We start from the raw sequence: 27841 nt of genomic DNA, 5'->3' as shown, positions 1-27841 counted from the left end.
CTAGATGATCTGCTCAGGTCCCTTCCGACCCTAGAAACTATGAAACTGTGCACCCTCTGAGAACCAGGCAGTACTTCATGGTTTCAGTGGCATTTTGAACTTTTAAGCTGTGATTAAACATGAGCTTACTCTAGCTCCTCTGCTTATTATGCTCCTGACCACTGATGGAGTGCTAGGAACAACCTAGTTTCTGTGATGGATATACAATGTCAGTTTAGCCTGTAAGATGTTGGCGGATGCAGCTTGAGAGAGATTGTAACCAGTGTTTTCAAAAGCTTCAGTGCACCTTTTCCCCACCCTGAAATACCCCAAGAAGTTCTTACCTTCTCCTCGTTTGGCCCAAGGTGGAAAAACTTAATTTTACTAACCATGCTCTGTATGTTAATAACAAAATTGTCTTTTCAACTAAACATTGAACTCATTAGACCAGGGGTTGTCAACTGCGGGTACGTGAGAAGGCTGTAGGGGGTATGTGTGGGTGGGTGGGGAGAGAGTGCTGCTACTCAACATCTTGTGCGTCTGGCCGCACCTCCCCCCTTGTGTCCGGCTGCCAGGGATACACTGCTCTGTGTCTGGCTGCCAGGGGTACTTTGATCCAAAAAGTTTGAAAACCCCTGCATTAGACTGTAGGGCCATGAAAAAGCCATGATACACATATTTATTACCCTCTCTGAATTACACAAAGTGATTGAGTATTGGAAACAGAGGGCCTAGTTTTGAGCTGTCTCTTAGAACTGTGGTACACAAGCAGCTTCTCAGACGGGCACTGGAGCCCTGAATGCTGCTCTCTATGAAGGGTGCAATAGATAAAACTCAGTTAGGGACGCCAAAGGCACTAACCAAGAAATAAAGAGCAATTGTTTTCACTTTCATTGCTGAACTGAACTACTGTAAAAGCTTAAGAGCAATGTTAGCCATCTAAAGGGAGATGGATTAGGAGTAGTTGTAAAATGAAAGTGCAATTGAAATTCACATGAGAGCCATTGAAAATAAAGAACTAAGAAGCCAACACAAATGAGGAAAGAATTGGGTAAGAATGAGCAAAGACTTAGAGCTGAAGAGGAGTTTATGCACTGCAGGGCCCAGCCCAGCCTCAGCTGTGGCAGAGCAGAGTGGTATGGGGCACAGCCCTCCGTCCTCAGGCTCCCAGTGGTGGCCAGCAGGTCAGATAAGATCACTTGGTGTCCTGGATACAGCCCATGGGCTGTATTTTGCAAACCCCTGTCCTAAATCATGCAGGGGTTCTTGAAAATTGTGCTTGTAGACTCTCAACGTTAAACACACGTTTTATGTAAATCCTTGACCATATCTTTATGTCAGTCACATAACTTTAAACATCCCTTATCTTTAGACAAGTCTGTAGAATATATGCATTCTCATCATCAGCCTTTTTTTTTTTTTTTTTTTTTTTGAGGTTATTCTGAGATTGACCCCAATTCAGAGAGTCTACCTAGTTGCAGGATTGAGTAGCCCAATTGACTTAGGTATAGTAGAAATAGACGTAGGTACAATATTTCACGTTCAGTGTGTGAGGTGAGGAAAGTTGTCACTCAGACTCCTGGTAAAACTGGTGAGTATTATCTGTATAAATCCTCATTTGCAGTTCAGAGTATGCTTAAATAAGCTCTGTTTTCCTAGAAAGCAGGTTACGTGCATTAGTTAGCTGTATGCAGCATTTGCATGCCCTTCCCTACATGTGTGCTGTGAGAATTGGTTGCTTAACAGATACAGGCATACCTCGGAGATATTGCGGGTTCGGTTCCAGACCACCGCAATAAAGCGAATATCGCAATAAAGCGAGTCACACGAATGTTTTGGTTTCCCAGTGCATATAAAAGTTATGTTTACACTACACTGTAGTCTATTAAGTGTGCAATAGCATTATGTCTAAAAAAACAATGTACATACCTTGATTGTGAAGTGAGCAAATGCTGTTGGAAAAATGGCGCCGATGGAAAAATGGTGCCAATAGACTTGCTCGATGCAGTGTTGCCAGAAACCTTCAATTTGTAAAAAACTCAATATCTGTGAAGCGCAATAAAGCGAAGCGCAATAAAACAAGGTATGCCTGTATAAAATAGCATCCCAATGCCTCTTTCAGTACATTTTAAAAAAATGTTAATGTAGCTTTGGTTTCTTGCCTAGAAAGCCTAAAATACACTCTGGCTCTGTGGAGAAGATAAGCAGAGGAATTGCATGCATATCAACACTTTTCCAAATGTAGCTTGCAGCCTAAGACCACTGGGGATAATGCATCTTACAGTTGGAATTCATTTGATATGCTAGTAGTTTAAGTTCAGTTAAGTTGCATAGTAGCTGACTTTCACTAGATTTTTTTTCTTCATTTTTATTGATTATTTTTCTTTCTTGAAAAAATGTTTTGTTTTAACCTGTTCTCTTACTTTTTCCTAAGTGCCCAACCAGTTCTACATCCACCCTCCAATGGTTTCTATATTATTAATGTTGCTTCATTTAGTCAAGGATCGAGGTAGTATTTGGGATGCTAATGTTGATGCTGTATGTTTGTTAACTTCAGATTGGTTAGTAGTTTGTTTCAGCACCAAAGGTGTACTTGTGTTGTGTGATGCCAAATAAAGACACTGTACGTTACTCCCAAAAGGTCACAGTCTGAGGCAAAAGTTTGACTAAAAGCACTGGATAAACTGTAAGATTAAGGAAAGAGTGATGGTGGAATCTTGATGGAAAGGTTTTATTTGATGATGACGATTGAAAAAAAACAACACAAAACTTTTAAAAAACCTATCCTGGAAAACAGTGAGACAGGTGTAATGGGAAGGTCTTTTGGGGAAAGGCAGAAAGTAGAAGCAGCAAGGTAAGGGAACAATGAGGCTGTCATTGTGGAGTGAAAGGGCAATTGTTGGCTTCGATAAGAGAAAGTTCAAAATGTTTACTTTGTTTTATTGGGAACCTATGCAAACTTCCTCCTCCAAAAAAGGTGGCTCATGTGGCCATTTTTCCAGCATTTATGTGGGCAGCCTACAGTACAGTCTAATTTTTGCTGTCAAAATATAGCCTGTATTCTTTCACACTTGCTGTTCTAGGTAGTTAAATAATAGAAGATTTATAAACCCTGGATTGCTACCTTTCTGCTTGTCATTCTGTTTAGTCTACAGTTTTGTTTGCCTTACCGTGAAGGGAGCAACAAAGGTAGTTTGAAGGGTAAAAGGGAAGTTGCTGCATTTGTATGCGGAGAAGTCCTAGGAGACTTACATTACAGGTACTCCTCACTTAATGTTGTCCCGGTTAACGTTATTTCATTATTATGTTGCTGATCTATTGGAGAACATACTCGTTTAAAGTCGCGCAATGTTCAGTTACAACATTGTTTGGCTGCCGCCTGCTAGTAGGTAACTACTGTGATGTAATTGGATTTGCTAAACACCGTTTTGCTTGAAGTCACATTTTTCAAGACTGTAACTACAGTGTCAAGCGAGGAGTAGCTGTATTTCTCAGATTATTTCTAGCAGTTAGGGAGAGTACAGGGTTCTTTGTCTTTTTTTCTCTGTGGCTCTTGCAAGGTGTTTTTCTTCAGCTGAAATTCACGGAAGTAAAGGAAATTCAGTGATAACACTTCATTGTGAGCTGTACAAGACAGTTGGGAGCCTTAGTATATACTTGGGTTCCCTTGAAGTCCTTGCCACTCCATCTTCACTCCTGGTATTGTTGTTTGCACTACCTGGATTAGACAGGGCAGGCCTGTCTGTTGCTTGCTACAGTTGTGCCTTCATTTGCTGCATGCTTGTAAGCTTAGTGTTTAAAAGTACCTGTTAATTAGTTAAATAGTTTGGTTTTAATTAGAGGATGCACTGATATATTGGTCACATATTGGATCCTAGCAGCCGCAGCATGCATGCAGCCAGGAATGCAGCTTGGCAGCTTGGAGAGCAGTGTCCAGCTGTGGAGGGGGGTAGATCAAGGCCCCCACAGTGAGGGAGGGAGTGGGGCAGGGGCAGGCACTGCCCACGCAGGGCAACGAAAGTGAGCTCACTGGGAGCAGAACAGAGCCATGGGCAGCTTATTTGGGGGCGTAGGGGAGTGTGCATGTGTGGTGGGGCAGCTCCCTGCTGCTGTGTGCAACTCCAGAGGAGGCATGGGCATGTGCCCCCCTGATTTGTGCATGGGGCTAGGGTGGGGTGCTCACCGCGGGTGTGGGGCCAGGGACTGTGCTGGTCTCTTCCCGGCACAGGGGGCTAGGTGGGGGCAGGTGGTGGCACCACTAGGAGGGGTGGCTACGAGGAACTTTGGGGTGTCTCTAGCCCACTCTGTAGCCACCTCTCCTGAGTGCAGCCCTGGCCCAGTCCCTCTACTGGGAAGAAGCCAGTGCAGTCCCTGACCCTGAGCCCACAGCAGGCAGCCCACCCTTGCCCCACACACAAATCCAAGGGACACATGCGCCCCCATGCCTTCCTCAGGGGTACATGGAGCAGTGGGGAGCCACCTCACCCCCCTTAACCTCCAGATGAGCCACCAGTGGCTGTGTCCTGCTCCCGGCGGGGTCAGTTTCAACGCCCTGGCTCGGCAGCACCTGTCCCTGCCCCAGTCCCTCCCTCACCTTGGAGACCTTGATCTGCCCCCTCCCCCCTTCCTCCACCACAGACTTACTAGCAGGGAACTGCTCGCCAAGTTGCTGGGCTGCATATTAGCTATCAGATTGGTATTGGTTGATATGGCTGGTTACTAATTGGCCATCAGTATTGGCCAAAAAAATCTTTATTGATGCACCCCTAGGTTTAACAAAGCTTTTAGAACAGTGACACCCAATCTTCTGGCCCTGTGGGCTGGATCCTGTGTGGGGTTGCCATATGGGGTCAGTTCTTGGGCTTAATCTGGTTATACGCAGATGTGGTTGTGCACTGGCATGATTTGGCAAACTGAATCACACGAGTCCAGAAATTTGGCAGCGGAGTAGCAGCAATTAATGCTGCCACTAATTCCCAAAGTCACATTTCTGGACCCTTGGAGTCCAGTGGAGCACCCCTACTATAGAAGCATGGCTAGAGTATGTTGGGAGTGGAGGGGTGTGTGTGTGTCTGTGTGTATGGGGTGTAATGGAGGGTGGGGGGGTACAAGGAGCCTTCCACATGCCGCCTCTCCCCCCCTCTCCCCCCCAGTCGCATACAGCCCCTGCCAGTGGTGGTGGTAACAGCAAGACCTTGGGGTGCTCATGGCCCGTGCTGCTGCCTGGTAGCATGCATGTGACAGCAAGAAGCGGAGCCAGGCCAGCCTGCTTCTGTCATGTGGGGCTCCTGGGACTCGCATGCCACCTGGCCAAGCTCCACACAGCACAGCCTGCTGCTTTCCCTGCTGCCCCCTCATACCCCATAAATTCACACCTTGCTCATTCAAGTGCCGCACTCCCACTCTCCTGCTGGGCATGGGCCCCAGGCTCCATGTTCCTGCCAGCCCCATGCTCTGTGCTCCTGCCCAGCTGCCGTTTCCCTGCCTGCTGCCTGGAGCAAGCACTGCAGCAGGAATGTGAGGAGGAGCCAGTGGAGGCCAGGGAAGCCAGGCAGGTGGCCCGGCAGCTATAGCAGCAGCTCTGCCTGGAAACAGAGTGCTTGCCAGGGCTTGGGCCCTCCCCTGCATGAGGGTGGGAGAGAAGCAAGCAGGCTTGGCAGGGTACAATTAACTGGCAGGTGCCCATGGACTGGATGAAATCTCCTGGCTGGCAGGATCTTTCCTGCCCTAGACGCATCCAGTGAGGAAATAGGGAGCCGATTGTGAAAGCTCACAGAGCATGGAGGTCAAACAAATGCATGTTTTCTACAGCTCAGAGCAGTTTGGACATCAGAAGTATTCCTCCCTCATCTGTTGCATAGAATCATCCAGGTTGTTACGGACACCAGAAACATTTTATACAGGTGGGGATGTACCCATCCCATTCAACTTGGCAGTCAGGTAGTACCTTTATAGGCATAAAGCACTTTCTGTAACTCAGTCTGTTGCCTTATACCACCTAGAGAGATGACAACCTGAGACACCATTGTAATTGAGCAGAACTACAGTGCACATTCATAAGTGGTCTGTGAAAATGATTTGTAAGGTGGGGATGCCCAGGCATAGACTTTTTTGTAGTCAACCAGAATGTGAAATGCCAAAGCTTTTTCTCAAGGAGAAAAGGACAAGGCAAGAACACTATGATTTCACTTGCTGGGGCTAGGCAGCAGGGTTCTCAGGCCAAATCTACCTCCCAGCAGAGAACTGTAAAATCCCAGATTTGTCTGTTTGCTGGGCTGGTAGATTTCTTATCTAGAACCTGCATGTTGCCTTTTCTGTAAAAGTTCCAGATGGATGTAAAAACCTGCCTCTTGGTTTGGGATGCCCTACTGAACTGTAGGGAGGAATCGCCTTCAGGAGTGTTGTCATTGAAGGAAAAAACTCAAATATGGGCACAAACATGTAAATACATCTATTTTTGCTTGATGTTTCACAAACATTAGCTGTCCCGTTCTTCACCATGTGTTTTTGGTGAAGTTGAAGTGAATGTAGGCCTCTGCTTATGCGTCTTTCATTGAAAGAGAATGTTAACGGCTGCAAAGATAGTAGAAAACCCTTGGTTATTTGTTTGTGGATCAGGAGGATGTGTTACATTTCTAAATGACTGTTTTTCATTTTAAATTTTTTTTGGCAACTACAAATGTTTCTGTTGATTGAGTGAATATAATAATTACTTGAAATCTCTCTGAGCCAAGATAAAATTTAAAATTTTTTTTTTCTGGGGTGTGGTTACAAATCTCTTCATAGACAGAAGCATCATGATTATGCTGCAGACTATGCTTCACTGACTTGCACTCTGAGCTTTGGGGTACATTTGGTGCGAATCTCCCAGTTCATTCACAGCTTGGAATTCTTCACGTGTGGATGAATCTCCCCTAGTTAATGTTCATTCCACTAATAAAGCTAACCTATTTTGGGGCAATATTGCTGTCTGGTAGGGCTTCCCATTTCACAGCTCGTGCTGCCCTTGCTCTGCCCCTGGGAGGTTTGTTTTAATTTTCGTGGCCAGCTGAAATCTCTGAAATCTGGGACTGTCCTATTCAAGCCAGGACGTATGGTTACCCTACTCATTTCAGATTAACTTTTCCTGTGAAATAGTTCTTTAATCCCTGAATTTAGCTGACATTTGTAGCAAGATAGCAGTTTTTTTATTATGGAGCCAACTGTATTGCTGCTGGTTGGCAATGAGATAATTCTGCCCCTTATTCTGACCCCTTTTTAGATTTTTCTTGCATGTAGTGAACCTATCCAGTGTTTTCTGCCATACCAAACCATGTGTTATGGACCGTCAAAAACTGCCTTCTGGAAGAATGGTGGGATGGCTGTTTTATATAATGTGGTGGTTCTGTGCTGAACTAATGGCTATAAAACCTGTCAACATTTCTGCCTTAAGGATCCTATGCCTTTGCAGGCACTGAATCTAATTTGTGCACAGTTATTTTTCTGTTTATAATTGAGTTGTTTTGATTTTAGACTGACTTTGAAATATGGATTGAAAGTTTAGCTTGAAAAAGAGCTTGACTTGTTAATCTCAGCTGTTTACTTCCTAAAAGTTTCACCTTTTCACGCCTGTCATTTGAAAAATGTGTAGGTATATCTTTTAAATATGAAGGTTAAAAAACAAATGTTGTCAGTTTGTGCTAGATTTCCCACGTTTCAAGGCATTGGCGTAGTTGATTTTTGTTGGAGTTCCAAGTGCCCCAGCATCTCTGAAAAGGAGCTTCACGTTCACCCAAAATCAGTGGCTACTTTTCAGTGCATTGTCACTGAGGACCCTTTTGAAGAGGAACTGATGGCACCTGAGCTGTGCAAGCCAGTGTTACTTCCTTGAAGAGCATGAAAATCACTAAGCATCAGGCTTGCGTTTCTGATGCACAAGGCAATGACAGATGACTGTTAAAGCAAACAAACCAAAATATTCTTCAGTACCTCTGAAAATACTTCTATATGCCTCATCTGGGCTTGTGATTGAGATATAATTATGAGGTATATCTATCTGTAACACTGATATTTTTTTTTCTTGGAAAAATCTTTTTGCTTCTTGACCTAGCTCAAAACTGCATAATGAATTGTAATTTTTCTGTCTGTAAAGGTGTGATAAAAATTCTAGTCTGTCAGCAGGTTCTGGGATTTCTTGGGTGTTGTTAAGACTTGTGAGGTTCTTGAAAGAAAGGTGGTTGTTTTTGTATGTGTTACGGACCAAAGCCTAGTCTCTCTGCTTGTGACTTCTGGGTTTTTCTGTTCCTCTCTGCTTGCAACATTTGGAATAAAATGTAAACACTGAAGGTTGCATTTTTTTTGGAGAATTCTGTCCCACATTTTGTAATGCCTGTTTTGTAATTTGGTTGCATGTATGCAATTGTGTCTGAAAGGAAAAAAATATTTCCAGCCTATTTGAAACCAAACGTTAAATAATACAGATGGCTTATGAAGATAGGGAAGCTGCTGTTCCATTTAGGATCAATGAAACCTTTGTAAAATTTACCTATAGCTTTCTCAGCGCAATCTTCTGCCAGAGGCAACTTGTTTTGTACTATGAGTGAGGCATCTGTTATATGCCATTTTTGTTACATTTTAAATTATGAACATAGCTAAAGGTGAGTGGGTTTTATCCTCTTTCCTGTTTTTATTAACCTTTCTTCTGTCTGGGGACACCTTTTCATTACATGGGGCTATCATGCATGTTATATCAGGCACTATTCTGACGGCCTTGGTCACTGGGGGAATAAAATCCTGCCTGAATGTGATTTTTGTTGCTACCTACAGTCTTGCTGTTAGGAAGATTGTTATTTAGTAGTTAAGAGTAAGGAAGTGAGTCAGGGCTCCTGCATTCTACCCTTTTTCTTTTCTTCACCTGCTGTGACTGAGCAAGTTGCTTAGTCTCTCTTCTTCAGTCTAACCATCTGTATGGTGGGGATAATGAAAACTGTCTATATTGGGGGAGCTGTATGACTTAATGTTTTGTAAAGATCTTTGAGACTTGGAAGAAAAATATCTAAATCTACTTAAACTTGGCAATCTACTAAAACAATTCAAAAGATTTCCTTAATCTAGTATGAATAGCTAATAATACATGTGATTGTGTAATGGGCAGATAGAATCCAGGCCTGAAATTTTGAAAAAGGCAATTAACAAATATAACTTTGATTTATGTGAGATTAAGACTGTTGTACTGTTTGGTCCATATAATTATTTCTTTAGATGAAGCTTTGTGCTCCTTTTGAGGACAGCAGCAGGAAGCTTTAGTACCACAGGTCTTTGAATCTCTGTGATGTAGAACAGTCCAACTGTAAATGAATACAGACTTACCAAATATCAGCTTTCCATAGTTTCTAACTTGGAAGTATGCTTAAAAAATCAGCTCTGCTTTAATGAAAGCCAGTGGTAAAACCAGTGAGATGCTGTTTTTTAGAAGTCTTTTTTGGAATGCTGTAACTGTCACAAGAGGGTTTTTTTAGGACCTGTAATACAGAGGGACTTGCCAGTTCAATCAGAGTTCTGTTAGCCTGGCCCCTATCCCATTAAATGCACTCACAAGCATATTTTTAAACCTAGCAAGACTCTTAAAATAGGCTGTTAGAAAAGTATTAATTAATAACCTGGTAACAGGACAAAGGTAAGTTTCCAAATATAATGATTAATGCTGCTGCTCCTTTACAATCTTCACATACTGAAATTATTATTAGTTTTTTCTTACTAAGGCCAGTTCATGTAATGATGTTTGTCATCTCCTCTGCACCAAAAAAAAGCGCCATGCACAAGACTTTAAAAGGCACTATCATGTTTAACAGCATGTTTAATACATTAAATATTAAATAGGGAAAGATATTAAAATCTTATTGTTCAGTACTCTTTACCTTTATCTCTACCTTTATATCTTTATCTCTGGTTAATAAGAATAGTCAGTTTCAAAGTCTAGCTAGTTTCACTCTTTAATGTCTTGCACCTTGCTGATGTTGGATTTGCAGACGTGGCAGAAGATTAAACTATTTTCCCTTGGACTGGAAAACCAAATAATGGAAATATTTCTGTTGTGTAAAATGTCATGCCACAGTCTAAGCACAAATAGTGCCTTAAACTTAAAGTATAAGTAATGCAAATTAGTGTTAAGGGAGTTATCATAGCTTCAGAAAGAAACTGGCATAAAGACTAAATTACTGGGCAGTTAACAGAAGAACTAAGTGTTCTGTGCAGTCAATCTTTCCATTTTGTATTCATGCAAAATTATAAATGAGTTTACTTTTGGCTATGTTTCATTAAGTATTCCAGAAAACAAGCTTAATTGGCATGAATAATCATGACAGCAACATTTAAACTTAAATATTTTCTGGAAATGAATTTTGAATTGCATAACTAACAAACCATGCAAATTCATTTTTTACACTCTTTAATAGTAGTTTACACCCTTAATTAATTCCATTCAATTGGAAAAAGACAGTATCATTTTACTCATGTAACACCCAGCCAAAACTTTGAATATTTCAATCAAAGGCTTTAGAGACCAAAAATGATTTGCTGGAAAAAAAGATGAATAAATGCTAATTAGTCTCATTGAAATTTGGTTCTTTGTGAGCAGTTCCTGAATGGGGGAGACAAAGAAATTTAATCAAATACATTTTTGTTCACCCAGCCAGCTCTTATTTCTCTACCATTATTTACAATATAAAAATATACCAGGGGAGGTAATAGTTAAGGCAGGGTGAGTAGCTAGGATTGCAGTCTTATGACTTTTTTGTTTTGCTTTTCTTTGTTTTGATCAGCTTTATGTCAGGAGTTTATAATAGGTGGTGGTGGTTTTTTTTTTTTTTTTTTTTACATAGCACTGCTGCCCTTCCCCGTTTCCTTTGTTGTGGTGTTGTATTTTCCTTATCGAGGTTCTCAGTTTTGAGGCTTGCTTAACTTGCTGCTGGATTTGATCTGTGCATTTAAACTATTGTATCAATAATCATAATAATAATAATAATGTTCCTACAGACTTGGGGTTTTTTTAGGTGCCTATTTATCATCTTAAAGCATCAGCTTTGTATACAAAACAGTATACAGAGTCTGTTTTTTACTTAAGAGTTGATTTGCTTTGTTAGCCTATGGTATTTAAACGTGACTTTAAAAATATGCATCCCCAGATCCTGATTAATCAAAGCAATTCTTTTGAGCTGAGCAACTAGAGTAGCTGTATCACCCTTTAGTGGTTAAAAAAAGAAAGGAACTGACTGGAGTTTTAAACAGCAAATGTAATACTTTGTGACATCCACATCTTGCTGCCCCATTGTTCCTGCCCAAGAAAATCACAAATAGAGTAAGCATACTTTGGGAAGAACTGCTCTTTGAGGGTTTTTGGAGACGGAGGATTGAAAATATCATTTGCAGCTCTGTTGTGTACCCCCTGCTGTGTGTTACTATGGGAATAGCAAAACCTGTCTTCCTATATCAGCTAATTCCCTTTGCTTGGGAGGAGGGAAGGGTAAAATTGGCTATGGAAGGACAGGCAAGCATGAAAGACTTTGCCAGGAGCCTTCTCAGGAATCATGTGCTGCTGCGGAGCAACTGTGACTTATCTTGGTTGCCAGCCTTCTCTTGGATCTGTACAGTTGGAGAGACCTTCCATAGACTTTCCTCCTCTGGCTTTGTTCTGTTTGTTAGCTTTTTAGCTGAAAATAGATAAAGAATTTCCTTGGTATCTACTAAAGCCTTGTGTGGTAGCAGATGGAAAGATTAATGTCTCAGCCCTCTCAACATACAGCTCTGTCCCCTTAAGACCAGAGTTGAATTATATTCCTAACCCCAAAACTGTACTTGTGTGCTGCACTGGTTGTCTGGAAGAGATGCATGAGAGGGTCAACAGAATCATTCCAGAGTTACCTTTTTTCTGTCTTAATTAAGCATTATGGTTTGAAATGGCTTTGACTTTATGCTCTTCCAGAGAGGAATTCTGGTCCTTCTAAGCACTTGTTTTAGTATGACTCGCAACCAAAAGAACTCTGCTTTGTTTAACCAGATTGTTTCTAGTGCTCACCATTGCAGTCACCTGTGAAAGACTGGGAGAGACCCAGATATAGTAACTAGAGGCTTAAAGCAGGTGTTTTTAGGGAAAAATAAATGTTTTAAAATTATTTTTCTAATTAAAATTATGTAATACTGATTCTTCTTAGATGAACAAATGAGAGGATAAGACGCCTATAACTGCCATCTGATAAAGGAGCAAAGTGCCCAAGGTCCTATTCCTATGTATTCTGAAGATGTACAGTATTTCTAGTATTTCTGTTTCTTTTGCCTGCGGCACAAAGATTTGTCATGATTCTGGGGTTTTGGTTTAGTGCTACTTAAGTTGCTTTTCCTTCCTGAAAACCACCTTGATGCAGCAAACTTTTTGTTGTTAATATGTACAGAAAGTCTGGGTTATAGCTGCATAAGTGTTGCCTTCAATATTTTGGGATAAGAAAACAGCAATACTTTATTTCCTTTAATCCCATGCCCGAAAAGAAGACATAGAGAGAGATTTTTGGCCATCTTAGAAATATAGAAGTTACTTTAGGCGTAGTGTAGCCTGAGTTAAGAGTCAGTGTCTTGAAAGCCTACTGTGGACAAGACACTGCACAGAATATGTATGAAGTTTGGGGCTGGCTAGCCCATTTTAACACATTAAAATATATATTACCTTATTGACACTAGCCTCTTGGAATGTTTTAGCTAGTACTGGTGCTTGTCTCCCCTTTTTATCCCATTTTTGATGAGCTGAGCTGCAGTGGTTAGAATAGAAAATCTGGAGTGCAGCTTTACAGCTGTGTTGTAGACTTAGCAGGAGACTGAGCAGGAAATTCAATCTGTATCTCGGTTTACCCAGCCATACGGCAGAGCACTTTCCTGCTGTAAGGATAGGCATCAAGTTGCTAGTGTGGCTAGTGAGCTGTAATATTAGTAAGGCAGTGCATATGGGAGTACTTGTGTGTGTGAGCCTTTGAGCATACTCAGAGAGCTAGGTATTTTCAGAAGATGGAGCAGATTGCAAACCGAGTTCCATGCTGTTAAAATCTAACTCAGGATACCTAAAATTGTAACCTCCATCACATCAGGTGATCATGGCTGCCTGTATTCCACCTTTTCCCAAGAAGGTTTTGGCTGCTTAGAGAAAAGATACTGTAGAAATATGTTAAGATGGGAGGCTTCTGAAAGCATTTGAGCATAGGTTTTACATCTATTATTTTAAAATATTAATAGTGAGGATTCTAGCTAAATCCCTTCTCTTGTCTCCAGAAATGCAGCTTATATGCACATTGCTCTGAAAGGCCAGTCACAACAGAGAATTGCAGAACTAAAAGTACAAAAGGCCTCTGTAACCCCCTGAAGCCCTGCAGCTCTGTCTCCTGCTGAAAAGCTGGCCTGCAAATGAGCAGCCAGGATCATGTGCTTTGTATTTACTTAAAAAAAATATTTTCTGGCCTGTCTCTAGGTCAATGGATGTATTGTCTATTACAGTTGTATGGCCAGATCAATCTTCGTAATTGTGAGAGTGACTGAGATGTTTCAGTAATGCTACTACTTAGTCTCACTGGTGAAACTCAGCCAACATACAAAAAAGGTGGTGGTGTTTCATATACTGTTAAGTAATTGGAGTTCTCTGCAGCCTGTATCAGAAAAAGAAATGGCTGGTCCAGTTAGTATGTTTTGTTTTGATGATCGCTTCCAAAAATGGCAGCGGGGTGGAACTCCATTGTGCGAGCACAATTTGTGTCCCTCTAAGACATGAACTTTACTTCACAGGTGGCAGCTGCCTTGGGTCAAACTGCTGCCCATTTAAAGGTGCTGTGCATAGGATAAAGATCATAATGGGCACTGACGGACGTGAAAAGCGCCCGCAAACAGCATTTTACTGGAAAAGGAGGTGCGTTAGTTTTGACCCGGCTTCCCAGTATCTGTATAGATTGGGTGATTGGGTTGGCTTTTTGGCATGATTACAGGCATTTTTTCAATCTTTTTTAAGGAGTGTACCCCTCCTGGACTGTACCCAGCAGCTGGTCGACAAGCAAGGAGTGCTGACGGCCAGCCGGATGTGAGGTGGGGGAACTTGGGCAGTGGCGCATGGTGGCGCACTTCCCAAGTACCCCTATTTCTACAGGTACCCCTGGCTGACTACCCCTGAGCTATTGGATAAAAACACCGCTGAAGCGTGCAGTCTATACAGATGTTGGGCGAGCTGGGTCAAACTAGCACAATGCCTGTTCTGGGCATGTGTGGCACTCAGCATGGGGGCGTGCCAAGCTGAAAGTTAAGGGCTGTTTTGTTTTGTTGTGGGTTTTTTTTCATGTCTGTAAGCAGCCAGTGTGCCTAGATTTGCAAAAATAAATTTCTGCCATTGAGGCCATCCATTCAAATAAAAACTTTTAAATGGAACTAATGGGGTTAGAAATCAACCTACATAAGGGCACATAGAGTAAAGATCAAAAGTTAGAACGTTTCCACCACAGGCTTCTTGACTTAGCCTTATGTTGTTTTGAAGCTGGTAAGAGAAATTTCTGTCAGCACTTACCGCTTGCCTTTCAGGGAGTGAAAACCTTCCTTAAAAATCATGATTTGGGCTATAATGTGGCATGTATCTTTACATTTGGTTTACGTACGTTTAGATATGGAGCAAATTGAATTGAACTATCTGGATTATTGTGTGAACAATATGGATTGAAGTGTTTCTGACACATTCTTATGTAAATTTTATTCTCCCTCCCTTTTTCTGTCATGCTTTTTCTGTTTTTTCCATAAGTGATTGGCTATTCTGCTTTCTTAGCCAAGCATGTGCTGTAAATGTGTGACTTACGTTGCTGTGATAACACTCGCCATGAGAAAATATTGAGTGCTGCTTAAAAAACTGTACTTTTGGGGTAACCTTGATGGCTCTTAAAGCTACACTGATCACAGTCCCCAAGCAGAAGTAGGAGTGTATGGGGTGATGTCCATATTAACAAAAGGGCGTGGATTGTGCATTCCTGGTTCTATACTGATCATGCAAGTATATTCTTGGCTGTCTTTGGGTTATGCTTTGCTTTGCTTTTCTCTTTCATGTCCGGTCTACTGATGTGCTGCCTGCCCCTTCCCTGATCTGTCCCATGTTACACACACAAAGGCTGCCTATGTCACTTCTGGCACCTGTGCCACAGGTTGGCTACCCTGGTGTAGCTGGTATAATCCCTAACTAAATCTTTATACATTAATAGTATGGTCAGGGTGTAACTACCTTACTCCAAATGGCTGCTTCCAGCCTGTCTCCCTGGAGCTTTTTCAAGACATGTCAGATGTAGGTCAGAACGTGCCTCAGTTCTCTGGCAGGTTGCTGGTGGCGTTGAGCCTGCTGTCTCGCTTCCAGAAGCCTGAGGCACTAACTTGGTACTGGGTTATAAATTAAAAAACTCTGAATATTTTTACAATTTGTCACGTTGACACATTAGACTTAAGCCTTTTGTTTCTTCAAGGTTGTTTTCTCTCATCAGGTATCTTGTTCAAGGCCATGTTTTTACATGGTGCAAATGGCTAATGTGCTCTGGAGGTTAAATCCTACCTTCTTTCTCACACACTCTCTCCCTTCCCCCTCCCCCCTTCTTACAGATAAAGCAGTTTGGTGACACTTAGGGCACCTATACACGGCTCCTCCAATGCTCTGTATTTACAATGCATCAGAGCAGACTCAATTGAGTCTGCTGGAACGTGGTAATTACCACACTCTAGCAGACTCCAGCATTGCGTGTATCAGTGTCCCTGCACTGAAAAATGGCTTGTTCTGATTTTTAGTTAAAGCACCCCGTTGCCATTTTTCAGCACGAGGACACTGATGCACATGATGCTCCAAGTGCTTTAATTAGAGCAGCTCACCCTGCACTCCCAGAGCATGTGTATAAATGCCCTAAGTTTCTAATGCGGTGTGTTTTCCACTCCTTAACGTTTCCATTTGCATTGATTTTTTTTTTTTTAAAATGTTCAAGATAAATGTATTAGGAAACAGCTGGTGACGCCCATTTTAAAAACAGTGTGAAAAAAACTTAACTCTGTATTGTGCGTGGGGAAAGGCACCAAAGACAACACTTTCAGGATGTTAATGTAGAAAGCTCAATATTTGTAGATTTGCCATGTCAACTCAACTGCATAGCCGTATGTGTGTGCACTTGAACTTTAGTGACACATACTGTGGTCTTTATAACCAGTTTTAATTTTTGGCCTTACCTGGACTCCTGGAAATTTCTTCTGAGTGCCAGTGAGGCTGCTGTGTGGTGTGTGAAACTGAGTCAGTGTGGTAGAGGATGACCAGTTGGCATCGCTCTGGGTTCAGTACTCGGACTAGTGCTTTTCAACATGTTCATCATGATGTGGATTCAGGTGTTAGAAGCATACTGGCAAAGTTTGTGGACGACACCAAATTACTGGGGAGTGTGGTCCCGCTTGAGGACAGGCTGGGGATACAAGTTCACCTGGACAGCTTGCAAGGTGGGCAGATCAAAACTTGATTATGTTTAACACTGAGAAATGTAAAGTGGTCCATCTGGGGAGAAATAATCTGCAACACACTTACAGGCCCAGCGGTGCTACGCTTGCCAGCACCACAAGTGAGAGAGACCTGGGGTCGTGATAGACCACAGAATAAACATGAGCCACCATTGTAATGTTGTAGCTGGCAGAACGAACCAAATAGTTATGCATTTACCGATTTATCTCAAGCAAGACTAAGGATGTCATCCTCCTGCTCTACTTGGCCTTCTTGAGACTGCAGCTGGAGTACTGCATCCAATTCTGGGTGCTGCACTTCAGGAAGGATGTGGAGAAGCTTGAGAGACTCCAAAGGAGGGGCCACACACATGATTAGAGGTCTGGAGAGCAGGTCATATAAGGAGAGGCTGAAAGATGGGACTGTTCAGCTTGGAGAAAAGACGACTTAGAGGGGACTTGGCGGTGGCCTATAAAAAATATAAGGGGCTTTTATCAGGGCCTGGGGGAGCATCTGGTCACCAAAGCACCCCAGGGGAAGAGAAGAAACAATGGACACAAACTGCTTGAAGATCGCTTCAGATTGGATGTAAGGAGAAACTTCTTTACGATTCAAGTGACTAGGGTCTGGTACATTCACCTACCATGGAGGGCTTTAAAAAAACACCTTGATGCGCACGTCAGATAATCCCAGCAGTCTTTCCTGCCCAAGTACGGGGGGTCCCAATGACCTCGTGAAGTCCCCTCCAGCCCCTAACATTTATGAGTCTTTAACACAAGATAGAACTTAGTCGAGTGGTATAAAAACGTTGTCAGAAGATCTAGAATTTCTCAGCCACAAACTATCATATTAAAAGAAAACTTCTCAAATGCCCAAGCCCTTTGGGGAGCATCCCTTATTGTAACTAAAGTGCAAGGTTCAGGTTTGAGTCTGGATTTTGAATGCTCCAAAGATTTTTTTCAGTTCAGCATTTTATTTGCATATAATGCTACTTCCTACTTAGATGGTCATCAGAAAAAAAGAGCTCTACAACTGCCATCTGATAAAGGTCTTCTTTACGTCAAGTGTTAGATGTACTTTCAAGTTGAAATCCCAGTTTTCTAGTCTGTTGCCCTAAGAGATTTTTTTTTTTTTGAAGCCCACATAGCTAGCTTTAAAGTTATACTATTTATCCTGTTTATTCTGAGCGGTAGCTTTGTGGTGTGGACAGTTTATTATGTAACCACTAAAACGATCTGTGAACTGTAATCCATTACGGAATCTCCATTTCTTGTCTAGGCTGAACATATTTGAACCTTGCAGGGCTGTGTGTGATACGACAGATACGATGAAAAATCTTGCCTGAGATGTGCAACTCCTTTTTTGCCTCTGTATACAAAGCATCAGTTAGAGGGCTATTCCCAGTCATCTATTGCATTCACTTTTGCTTATTAATCCAGGCCTTAAAAAACTACAAGACTTGTTATTTTTAATATAAGTCCTGTAAAAAGTCCTTATTGATTCTGAGGTCTCTCAAAAAGAACATGTCTTGGTGCTTTCAGTTGAATTTAATTGGTACCTTTTCTTACTCTTTAGCAACTATAGTTCTGCCTGATCACTTGTCCAGGGGTTGTGGGGGGGGAGAGGAGATGGATATTTTGCAGATGCACATGGTAATGGCTATATTTCATTTAAGTAGTAAGTACCTAGCTTTATTTTAGGGGTGCATCGATAAAGATTTTCATGGCCGATACTGATAGCTGATTATTAAAGAGCCATATCGGCCATTACCAATTTGTAACCGATTTGGTTAATGTGTTGCTGGAGGCTGCTGGAGCTCACCAAAAAAGTTTGTCAGTACTTTAAAATCTACTGACATAACCCTTTTTTCTGTGGCATGCTTCAGCAGTGTTCTGGTACTTAAAAATGGTGGTGGGGGTGCTTGAACTAAAGTTTGTCAAATAAGCTTTAGTTCAAATGTTGCTGCCACCATTTTTAAGAACAGGGATGCTTTTGAGCAGAGCAGAGCAGATCAGGGTGAGGGCAGATGCAGGTTGCCCGCTGTAGGTTTGGGGCTCTCTGCCCTGCTGCCTTTTCCCTGGGAGGCCTGCTCCGACTGTTCATCCCTTACCCACCTGGCAGCGGGAGGCACAACTTGGCACCCTCACTGCTGCCAGGTGGGCAGGGGGCATGTGGCTGGCAAGGGGCTTCCAAGGGAAAGGCAGCAAAGCGGAGAGCCCTGAGCCCACAGCGAGCATCCCACATCCACCCTGTACACAAATCTGGGGGGGTGGGAGTGCGCAGTGGTGGGGAGCCACCCCGTCCTGTACTCTTTGGATGAGCTCCCCGTGTGTCCGTTCTGCTTCTCACCCTGGCCCTGGGTCCCATACACTGCCTTGGCTGGGTAGTGCCCCCAGCCCCTGCCCCACTTCCTCCCTCACCATGGGGGCCCCTCCTGATGCCTCTTTCCCTCCATAGACTTGCTTGCAGGGAGCTATTCTCCATGCTGCCCGGCTGTCTTCCTGGCCACGTGCTTGTGTGTGGCCGTGCACGTGTGTGCGGCGCCCCTTGCATCTGGCTCCCAGCAGCCCCATGCAAGGACTCCTTGCAGGCTAGAATGCTGTCTGCCTGCAAGGGAAACCCCACCATTTCCTGGGGGAACCCAGGCATCTGAGGCCCTGGCCAGAAAGCATAATTTGATTATATTTACTGGAGAAGATTATTGATTGCAATGGCCAAAAAAAACCCAATAGCCAATAAAGTAATTTTTGCTTTTATTGGTGGCAATCCATTATGCAACCGATATATTGGTGCACCTCTAGTTTGTTTATCTAGCTGCATGTAAATAACCGTATTAAGAAGTACTAGAATCAAAATATTTGTTCTGCAAATCGTGTGCACAGAACCAAGGATAAGAGTCCTTTAGCGTTAAGGCAAGGACCAACATTAATATTTCTGCTGTTGCTGTTCCTTTAGCACTAGCATGGTCTGGTAGTAATTAAGTTGAACATCAGTCAGGTCCATCTACAATGCATGTCCTGCACCAGAGGAGAGAAGTACATTTGTTTGAATAGACTTGGCATCTTTTTGGAGGCGGAGGTGATAGAGACAGGCTTACTTTTAAATAAATAGAAAGCACACTCTTATTTCCCCCGACACTTTGTGTACCCTTTCCAGTAGGTCACAGTAATAAAGCTGAAGTTTTATTTTTATTTATTTTAAAGATCTGTCCCAGGCTTTTATAATACATGTTTATTACAGTAGCCAGCTGTAGGCAGTGGCAGTGTAGGCGTTTTCTCAACGCTTGTGTAAGTGTTTATTTTGCATTCTGCTTAAGATGTATTGCTTCAGAGACCTGACCAGTTGGAATTAAGAGGTTTGAACACTAGAGGATTTTTATTTAGTCCCTCACAGTTGTAAGGGATAGCATCTCTGTTCAATCTCTACATTACATAGAGATCCAAACTAGATCTTGTTTGGCACGTGTGTGGCCCAACAGCAGATCCAACCACATACTGTGCCAGGGGCATTACATTACCTTTGGCCTTGTGTGATGAATAACTAATTACTGCTGTATTTCATATGAGGGCTTTGGAAGGGCAGTTAGACAAGCCAGTTGGCATGCCTAAAGGTGACTGGTAATGAAGGTTATCCATAGTGAAAATGTCAAGGTAACCATATTTAGTAAGCCTTGGCAAGCTGTTAAGGGCAACCTTGATACCTTAGATCTTCAAGAGCTTGATCTTACACTGCTGAAGTAGAGCTTGCCATTGTAAATGCATGGGAATGTGTAACGTATTTAGCCCAAGATGGTGCTGAGCTTTGCTGGGGTTGTTGGGAGCTACTATGATTGAATTAGTTGATGTAGTTATCTGCTTTGACATGAGCTCTTGTGCTGTTTTAATAATACAAGGCTCTACAGGTATGTTGAGACCTCAGACTTAAGCTGCGTGGGCTTGAGGGAAGTTCAGTTGTAGAGGGTGCTCCTGCTCAAATCTCTGCATGGGTGATATGAAACCTATCGTTTGTTCATGCTGCTCAGCCTTTTTCTACTGCAAAGTTTTGCTGTAATCTAAAACAGTCCTTCAGCAAACTCAGTGGAAGATGCAGGTCTTCCTGTACTAATTAACTTACTGAAGCTTCCTGGGAGAGCAGGAAAAAAGTGTGTAGAAAAATAACTTAACTATAGTACTAACTTTTTGTTTTACTCTTTCAGATTTTTCTCCTTGCCTGTCCTCCTTGTCGGCTTGCAATGGTTCTCTTCAGGTAATATCTGTTTGCTTCCTTCCTGCATTTCTATTCATTTGTATAATGTATTTAGTTCCTAACATTTTATGACCTCAGCCATATATTAAAATAAATCATCTGGGTTCCTCATGTAATGTTCTGTAGCCTGGAAGGAGAGACGAGATGGACTGAAAAATGGACAGCAGTTTGAAAATATTCATGGCTTAAATAGGGGTTTGTCACCTGCTTGAATTTTGTGTGTGTGTGTTGGTAGTGGTCTCTGTTTGAACTCACCAAAAACACGTATGGATTCAGCAAATGCAGTGGTGGATGTAGATATTCTTGTGCTGATTAAATTCTAGGCTAGTGTAATCTGAATCACATGCCTTGTACCCTTTGATCATCTCCCCTAATCTTTTTTTTTTTCCTAGCTTACTAACTAGGTTTCAGAGGATGTCAATACTGCTAGCTCTCTAGGATTAATGCAGCATTCTAAAAGCCGGAGAGATGAAGCTAAAATTAAATAACTACACCAAATTGCTGAAATGGATTGATAGATATTTAAAGCTTTTCTTTCTTAAAAGCATGGCTTATTGGCCTTAGCTTGCAAGGCAGTACAAATACAAAATATTTCCTGCAGTAACAAAGGATTAGAGGAGATTGACAGCACTGTTAATATTTTTGGGTCTTTTCCTTCTATAATAGGCAAATTGGCGGGAGCCTTGTAATGTAAATTGGATTGGACCAAGTACTCTAAAACCATTGCGGGACAGTTCTTGAATTGCAAAAATAAAAAGGAGATGAGCAAGATGACATAGCAGGTCTTTTTTATTTAGAATCTCAGGGAAGTCGGACAGTTTACATCTTTACCAATGTTTCTCTGTAAGCCCAGAGCAAGTGACGATGATAAGCATTAAAAAAGGTGACAGTTTGGAAGGTATTATCTTGGTGTCCATCTGCAGCTCCCCAGTAACTGGCATGTAAAAGGACAGGTACAGCTTTTCGAAGGCCTGAAACATAACCATTCACTCTGCTTCTGTATGAAGGAGGCAGTGTTGCTTAGTGAGCAAGTCTTCAGCACACCTTTATTTCATTCCCAGCTCTGCCTCTGGCTTGCTGAATAAGCCTTTGTTGAGGCATATGGTACAGCTTGCTGTAGACATTTTCATTAGGTAAAACATAACTCGCTCTTCCTTTAAAGATGGAACTGTGAAGAAGCACTTGGCGATCATGCAATGTGGACAAATGAAAAACAAACAACATAGGAGGGAAGGACTTATGTCAGGTATTCTGCAATGGCTTCATGTGTCCTATCCTTTCCCATAGAAAGTGGAAACTAAATTGTGTGATAGGAGTGGACACATGAAACCATTATCACCAAATTGTGATATTCATTGTAGTTCTTCCCCTGCTTTTACCTCAATTTTAGTACAATTTTTGGCTTTCCATACCTGTAGAAGGTTTATTCTAATACCTGGCTGTGTGGGTTGAGGGTGAGGCTAGAACCTAGAAGAACTGCTTTGTTTCCCTGCCTGTAGTTCAGGGATGGCCAGCCTACTGTAAGTGGCACAGGCAGCCTCTGTGTGTGACACATGGCAGGTCAGGAAGGTAGCAGGCAACAGTGCCAGATAAGGTAGGGAGCGAAAAGCAGACCAACAGAACAGACAGGTGAAGGGGATCAGAGTAACACTCAGAAGGTGCTGGTTTATCTTGCGAAGACAGCTGCCAAAGATGTGGGTCCTCTTGTTCTGGTTTGTGTGACCTTTGGCAAGTCGCATTAAATATTTTATGCCTCAGTAGCCTCTTTGCAAAACAGGGATAATGCTCATCCTTTGTGGCTGTAAGCTTTTCAGCTGCCAGATTCTTATCTGAGTGCAAAATCTGTTTATGATAGTTGATAATAGACTTATCTACTAGTCCTGGAGATCTTGCATCCCAGAAGGTCATCTTTCTCCTTGTACTTGTGATATACCTCATCTTCTTTTTGTCCTCTGATTAATGTTTTAGAAACAGGGTGATGGATTTCTGTGCTGGTGCTGTAGGCATGTTTTTTATTAAGTGATTATACTGTTTGCATCCCTCCAACTTTAAAAAACAAACAAACAGTGGGAAGAGGTAAACAGTAGGGCTGTTCAAAGCTTTGGTAGCTGATTCAATTTGGAGGAGATTTGGCCTGATTCGGGGACTGAATCTCCAAATCCAAATCGAATTGGGAGACCAAATTAAAGCTCCAAGCCAATTTGGAAAAGATTTTGCCAATTCAGAGATTCAGCCATAGACTAAACAGGCAGCTGAAAGCTGCCTCCAGCTGGTAAGTCTGGGATTGGGGGAGGGAGGAAGGAAAGGGTCCAGGGGAGGGAACGATGGGGTTGGGGCTGGGACAAGCTGCCCAGCCAGGGCAGGGGGAATGGGATGTGGGTGTGAAAGTTTTGGGAGCAGGGACTCTGCCCTGCTGCCGCTTGCCCAACCGGGAGTGGTGGTGGTGGTGGTGGGGGGTGCAGCTGGATGCAGGCGCGGCTCGCTCCAGGTGGAAAGGTGCAAGTAGCAGCAGGGCATAGCCCCCACTCCCAGCGCTGATGTGGGCATAGCAGTGCTGGGAGTGGGGGCTGTGCCCTCCTGCTGCCCAGAGTGAGCTGTGCCTGCATCGTGCCCCCTCCCCTCCCATGCAGGCTGGATCCTAGCCCCTGCGGATCCGCCTGTTGGGGCACAGCTGGAGGAGCCACGAGAGAAGCCCCCATGGCAGTCTTGCCCAGCCCCATCCCCCACCCAGCCCAGCATCTTGGCCCTTTTTTTTTTCTTTTAAAGTCGCGCAGTAACTGGCTCTGGCAGTGGCAATCAGGGGGGCCTCTGAGGGCTCATGGCAGAGCCCCCTGCATAGCAGGGAGCAGCAGGGATTGCCCCACTCTCCCCCGCTTGCTGTGTGTTGGGGTGGCTCCAGCAGTCAGCCAGAGCCCAGTAGCACTTGGCTCCAGTGGCCCCAGTTCCCAGGCAGTGTGTGGTGCCCTACCAAGTCATACTGCACCCACACCATGGGGCATACTGCCGCATGGGTGCGAGGCACATCGGGCGGTGATCCCTGCTGCCCTGCACTTTGAGGGGGCCTCTGCCTGGAGCGCCCAGAGGCCCCAGTTGCTGATCCTGTAGCCGGTGAGTACAAGGCTGCTTCTTTTTTTTTTTTAAATGCCGGGACTAGGTTGGGGCTGGGCGGGAGATGGGGCCAGGCAGGACAGTCATGGGGGAGAGGAAGGCACAGCTGGAGGAGCCACGGGAAAACCTGCAGCTGGCCAATCCGAATCACTGAATCTCAGTGAATCGGCACTGAATCTTCCAAAGCTGATTTGGCTGAATTGATTTGGGACAGTGATCCGAATCTCTGAATTGAATCACTGTCCTCTGAATCTGAATCAAATACTTCTGTATTTGCATAGGCCTAGTAAACGGGATAGTCTCCTGAGTGTGTCTACCTTGCAATATTTTGAATGGTGCAACTGTCATTTTTTAAAGAAATCAAAATTTGAAAGCAGCCCAAAATGTCTCATCTGTGTTCATTTGTAAAAGTTATCTTTCATATATGCAATCTATTCCATTCATGGGGCTTGAGATTCTTTTTGATATTAATCACAACAGAAGTATTGGTAAAAATAATAACAGTTTTTAATCAAAATCTGTTCTAGTTCAGGGGCTTGTTCAGTCTCAGTAATTTTATTTTTCAACAAGAGAACATTAAGTTTTATTATATGAAGAAAGGCCCTTAAATAACTTCATGTGTTGTGGTGTGTGTGGATCCTCCATTTTGATGTAAAAAGCAGGCAGGTTGCTGTTACCGTGAAATTAACCATGATCAACCCTGGAGAATCTAATCTAATTTAATTTTAATGTAATCTAATAATATAAACCCAGGACATTGCCCTAAATTGTAATTAATTACAGTTGCAATTAACTTAAGAGTAACTGCTTAGGCTGGACACCCTTTTCTAATTCTGCTGCTCATCTTGGATAGTGGGGAGGACAAAGGTGTGTAGTGATCATATCCAAAAATCTCTCTTCTCTCTCTCTCTCTTTTTTTTTTTTTTTTAATTTCGTATCACACAGGGAGTTGGGGAAGGTTGGAGTTCATTCACATAAGAATGCTGAGTTTGAAAAAATGACAGTCGATAACATTCTCATCATTAGAGAGCGGTAGTTTGTTCTGTTAGTCTGCAGTTAAGCAGAAAGCAGGGCCATGTGGCATCTTATAAATTAACTTGTCCAGAGGGGCATGAATTTTTCATAGTCGTCTTCATCAAAGGCTGTGAATAGACTGGCCAAGGACAGGATTACTAAGTGGAAAGGAATAAGGTTATTTAAATACAATGTATAGGGAAAGGGAGAGAAAAGAGGGAACATTTCTGAGAGGTGAAGGAGCGTTCAGCCTTTGTATTTAAATTACCTTACTCCTTTCTATTTAGTATTCCTGTTCTCTGTAAGTCCATTCAGAGCCTGTGCTGAAGTAGGCTGTAGCCTATGAAAGCTCATGCCTCTGAATGAGCTAGCCTGTTGGGGACCACATTGCCCTGCATTCCCATCATTGCTTTAAGATCACCAGTAGAGACTAGTAGGCCCGTTCCCTTTTTTAAAATTCCTTTTTTCCACAAGAGAGAGGAAGGGCTTTTAAAATGGGGTGGATAAAAATCAACATTCTTTTTTAAAACTGATTTTTATTCTAAATCATATTTTTTTTACTTAAACATATTTTTAAATTTTTAAGATGCTTTTTAAAACTGTCTTTATATAGGTTTATTTTTAAATCTAATATATGTTAAAGCTCAAAGATATCATTATGAACGAGGGATTATAATTTTAATTTTATACTATTTGAGACAATATATTCATGTGAGCTTTTTAGAAAAGTTTTATAAATTTCACAAGTTTTATATAGTTTTTTATAAAGTTTCACAACAGGCCATGGACTATATTAGGGGCTCAATCCTATGGGATTCCTGGAGGCTCTTCTATAGATTAGTAAAGATTAAAGAAAATCACTCTACCCAATGGGACTAGGACTCAGTGCTCATTCTAGAAGATCCCATTAAGTATCTCTGTGATGCTTAGTTTTAGTTTTCAAACTGTGGATTTGTGTCTCCAGAGATAACATTCTTGTTAACAGCAGTATATTAAGATGAGACAACAGGCCTGATTTACCTGCCCATCAGCCCTGTTGTTTCTCTCACTTCTCTCTAAAAGTGCAAAGTTTCAAGAAGTTAAATGAATAAAGGGTTGTTGGGGAGTGGAGTAGATCTGGGCAAGGAGGAGGCGATTTGAGAGAAATGCAAGGAGGGAGGGTCAGTAGAAACAAAAGAGAAACATTTTGAATAGTATCTTGAGGGATAAGTTTTCAATTATAGCCTCTCCATTGATTTGAGATCTGGTAAGGGAATGGTATGGTAGAAGGGAAAATCCTAGCATGGCAGCAGGCTTGCCAGGCCATAAACAGAGAGAAGAAATCAAAGATGAGAAGAAATCTAGAAGAAAGCGCCAAGCTAATAACATATGGCTGGCAGCACTCATTTGCTGTCCTCCTAATAAAGCGTGGCAAAAATATCGCCCAAATATCCACGATTAATCTAGTCCCAATGACTTCACAAGTATCTGCTTCAATCAGAGTGGATAAAAATCAACAATTTAAAAAATTGGACTTTGAAGTAAACCCAAATAAAGGTTGTTTTAATTTAAGATATGTTAAATTTCAAAGATATCATCATGCAATAGTGATTATAACTTCGATGTATTTACTATTTGAGATAATATTGCTGGGTAAAGTGTATGAGAGAGAAACTGAGCAGTGTTCAATGAGTCTAGAGGGGAAAATTGTTAACCTGAGTCTTGATGGGTGGAGCATTGTCTACAACGATCCAGTAACATGTGCTTGTGTGACATTGGAAGAAGGGGCTGTGTACCTTACAGAAACAATTGATACATCAAAGAAATGCACGCACAGCAGAACACTTACAAGAAGTAGCCCTAAAAGCTATGACAAACTGAAAAAAGTTCAAATGTCTGGTATGCAGCTTTGTCATAGGCAAATCTTCAAATGCATCAGAGATTAAAAGGAATCTTGAAGAAAGTGATGAAAGCCCCAAACTAATAACATATGACTGTAGCACTCATTTGATGCACCTCTTAGACAAAGACTTCACCGCTCCAGAAATAAAGGCTAATGTTGCTGAAATTACAAAATACTTGCGTAACAACCACTTTGCAGTAGCTGCTCTGAAGAAAGCAGAAGGAACCAGACTAACTCTCCCACAAGACGTGCAACAGAATTCAGTAGTGGACTGTGTTGAGTGATATATTGAGAACTGGCCTATTCGGATGACGTTTTGTGAACAAAATCGTGATAAAAAGACATGGAACTGGCATAGCCAAAGTTCTCAACAGTGGGCTGAAGAGAAATGTAGAATGTATGCTGACTATCCTGAAGCCTATTTCTGTAGCTTTGTTCAAAGTGCAGGGAAGTTGCTATTTTATTGCTGATGCTGTTGGAATTTGGAAGCAACTGAGACTTTGAAAAGAGAAATATGCAGTGACAGAGTTAAAGTACAGGTACTAAAAAACCAGATGGATCAATCACTATCTCCAGCTCATTTTCTTGCCAATATTCTCAATACTTGGTACCAGGGTCAATCCTAAACTGCTGAACAGGAGTTGGCTATGACATGGACATCTAGCAGTCATCCATTCATAATATCCACTACAATAAATTTCGGGGTTAAGGGTGAACCATTCAAGAAATATATGTTTACTGATGAGGTTGCAAGGAAAGCCACACCAGTGAACTGGTAGAAGTCACTTAAGCACCTGGATCCAGTAGAGACTCCTGAAGTGATAATCTAGCTTTTAACTGGAAGGCTGATTTTGCTGCATAATCCAGTATTTTAAGTTTCTCATGTTAACCTGGCTGAAATAATCTATTTAATTTTTGTTAAAAACACATTTCACAGAACTGAAATAGTTAAAAATTCAAAGATACATACACTTGTTTTGTTAAAATAATTATACATGTTTGTTGTTGCAGGAAAAATGTCTAAAATATATGATCTTATTTTAGTTTTAAATAACCAATTTAAATGTCATCATTCAGTTTTCTGATGTAGCTGCAAAATTAATCTGAAAAAT

General features: G+C 42.2%; 1 protein-coding gene across 4 annotated transcripts in view; it reads left to right on the top strand.

Moving 5' to 3' along the window:
- Positions 1 to 27841, top strand: part of TMEM164 (transmembrane protein 164) — a 111875-nt gene that overhangs the window by 40840 nt on the left and 43194 nt on the right. For all 4 annotated transcript variants that reach the window (XR_002102128.1, XR_002102127.1, XR_002102129.1 and 1 more), the window contains exon 2: positions 20676 to 20725. Coding sequence is in view for 1 of the 4 variants with exons in the window: in XM_019540411.1 (XP_019395956.1) it covers positions 20676 to 20725 (50 nt within the window). In the remaining 3 variants the exon portion in view is untranslated. The remainder of the gene's footprint in view (positions 1 to 20675; positions 20726 to 27841) is intronic.

Source organism: Crocodylus porosus, unplaced genomic scaffold, assembly GCF_001723895.1.
Source record: "Crocodylus porosus isolate Cpor-Errol unplaced genomic scaffold, CroPor_comp1, whole genome shotgun sequence".
Taxonomy (NCBI): domain Eukaryota; kingdom Metazoa; phylum Chordata; order Crocodylia; family Crocodylidae; genus Crocodylus; species Crocodylus porosus.
The sequence above is the reverse complement of the archived record's forward strand: the minus strand, read 5'-3'. Positions and strand labels throughout refer to the sequence as shown.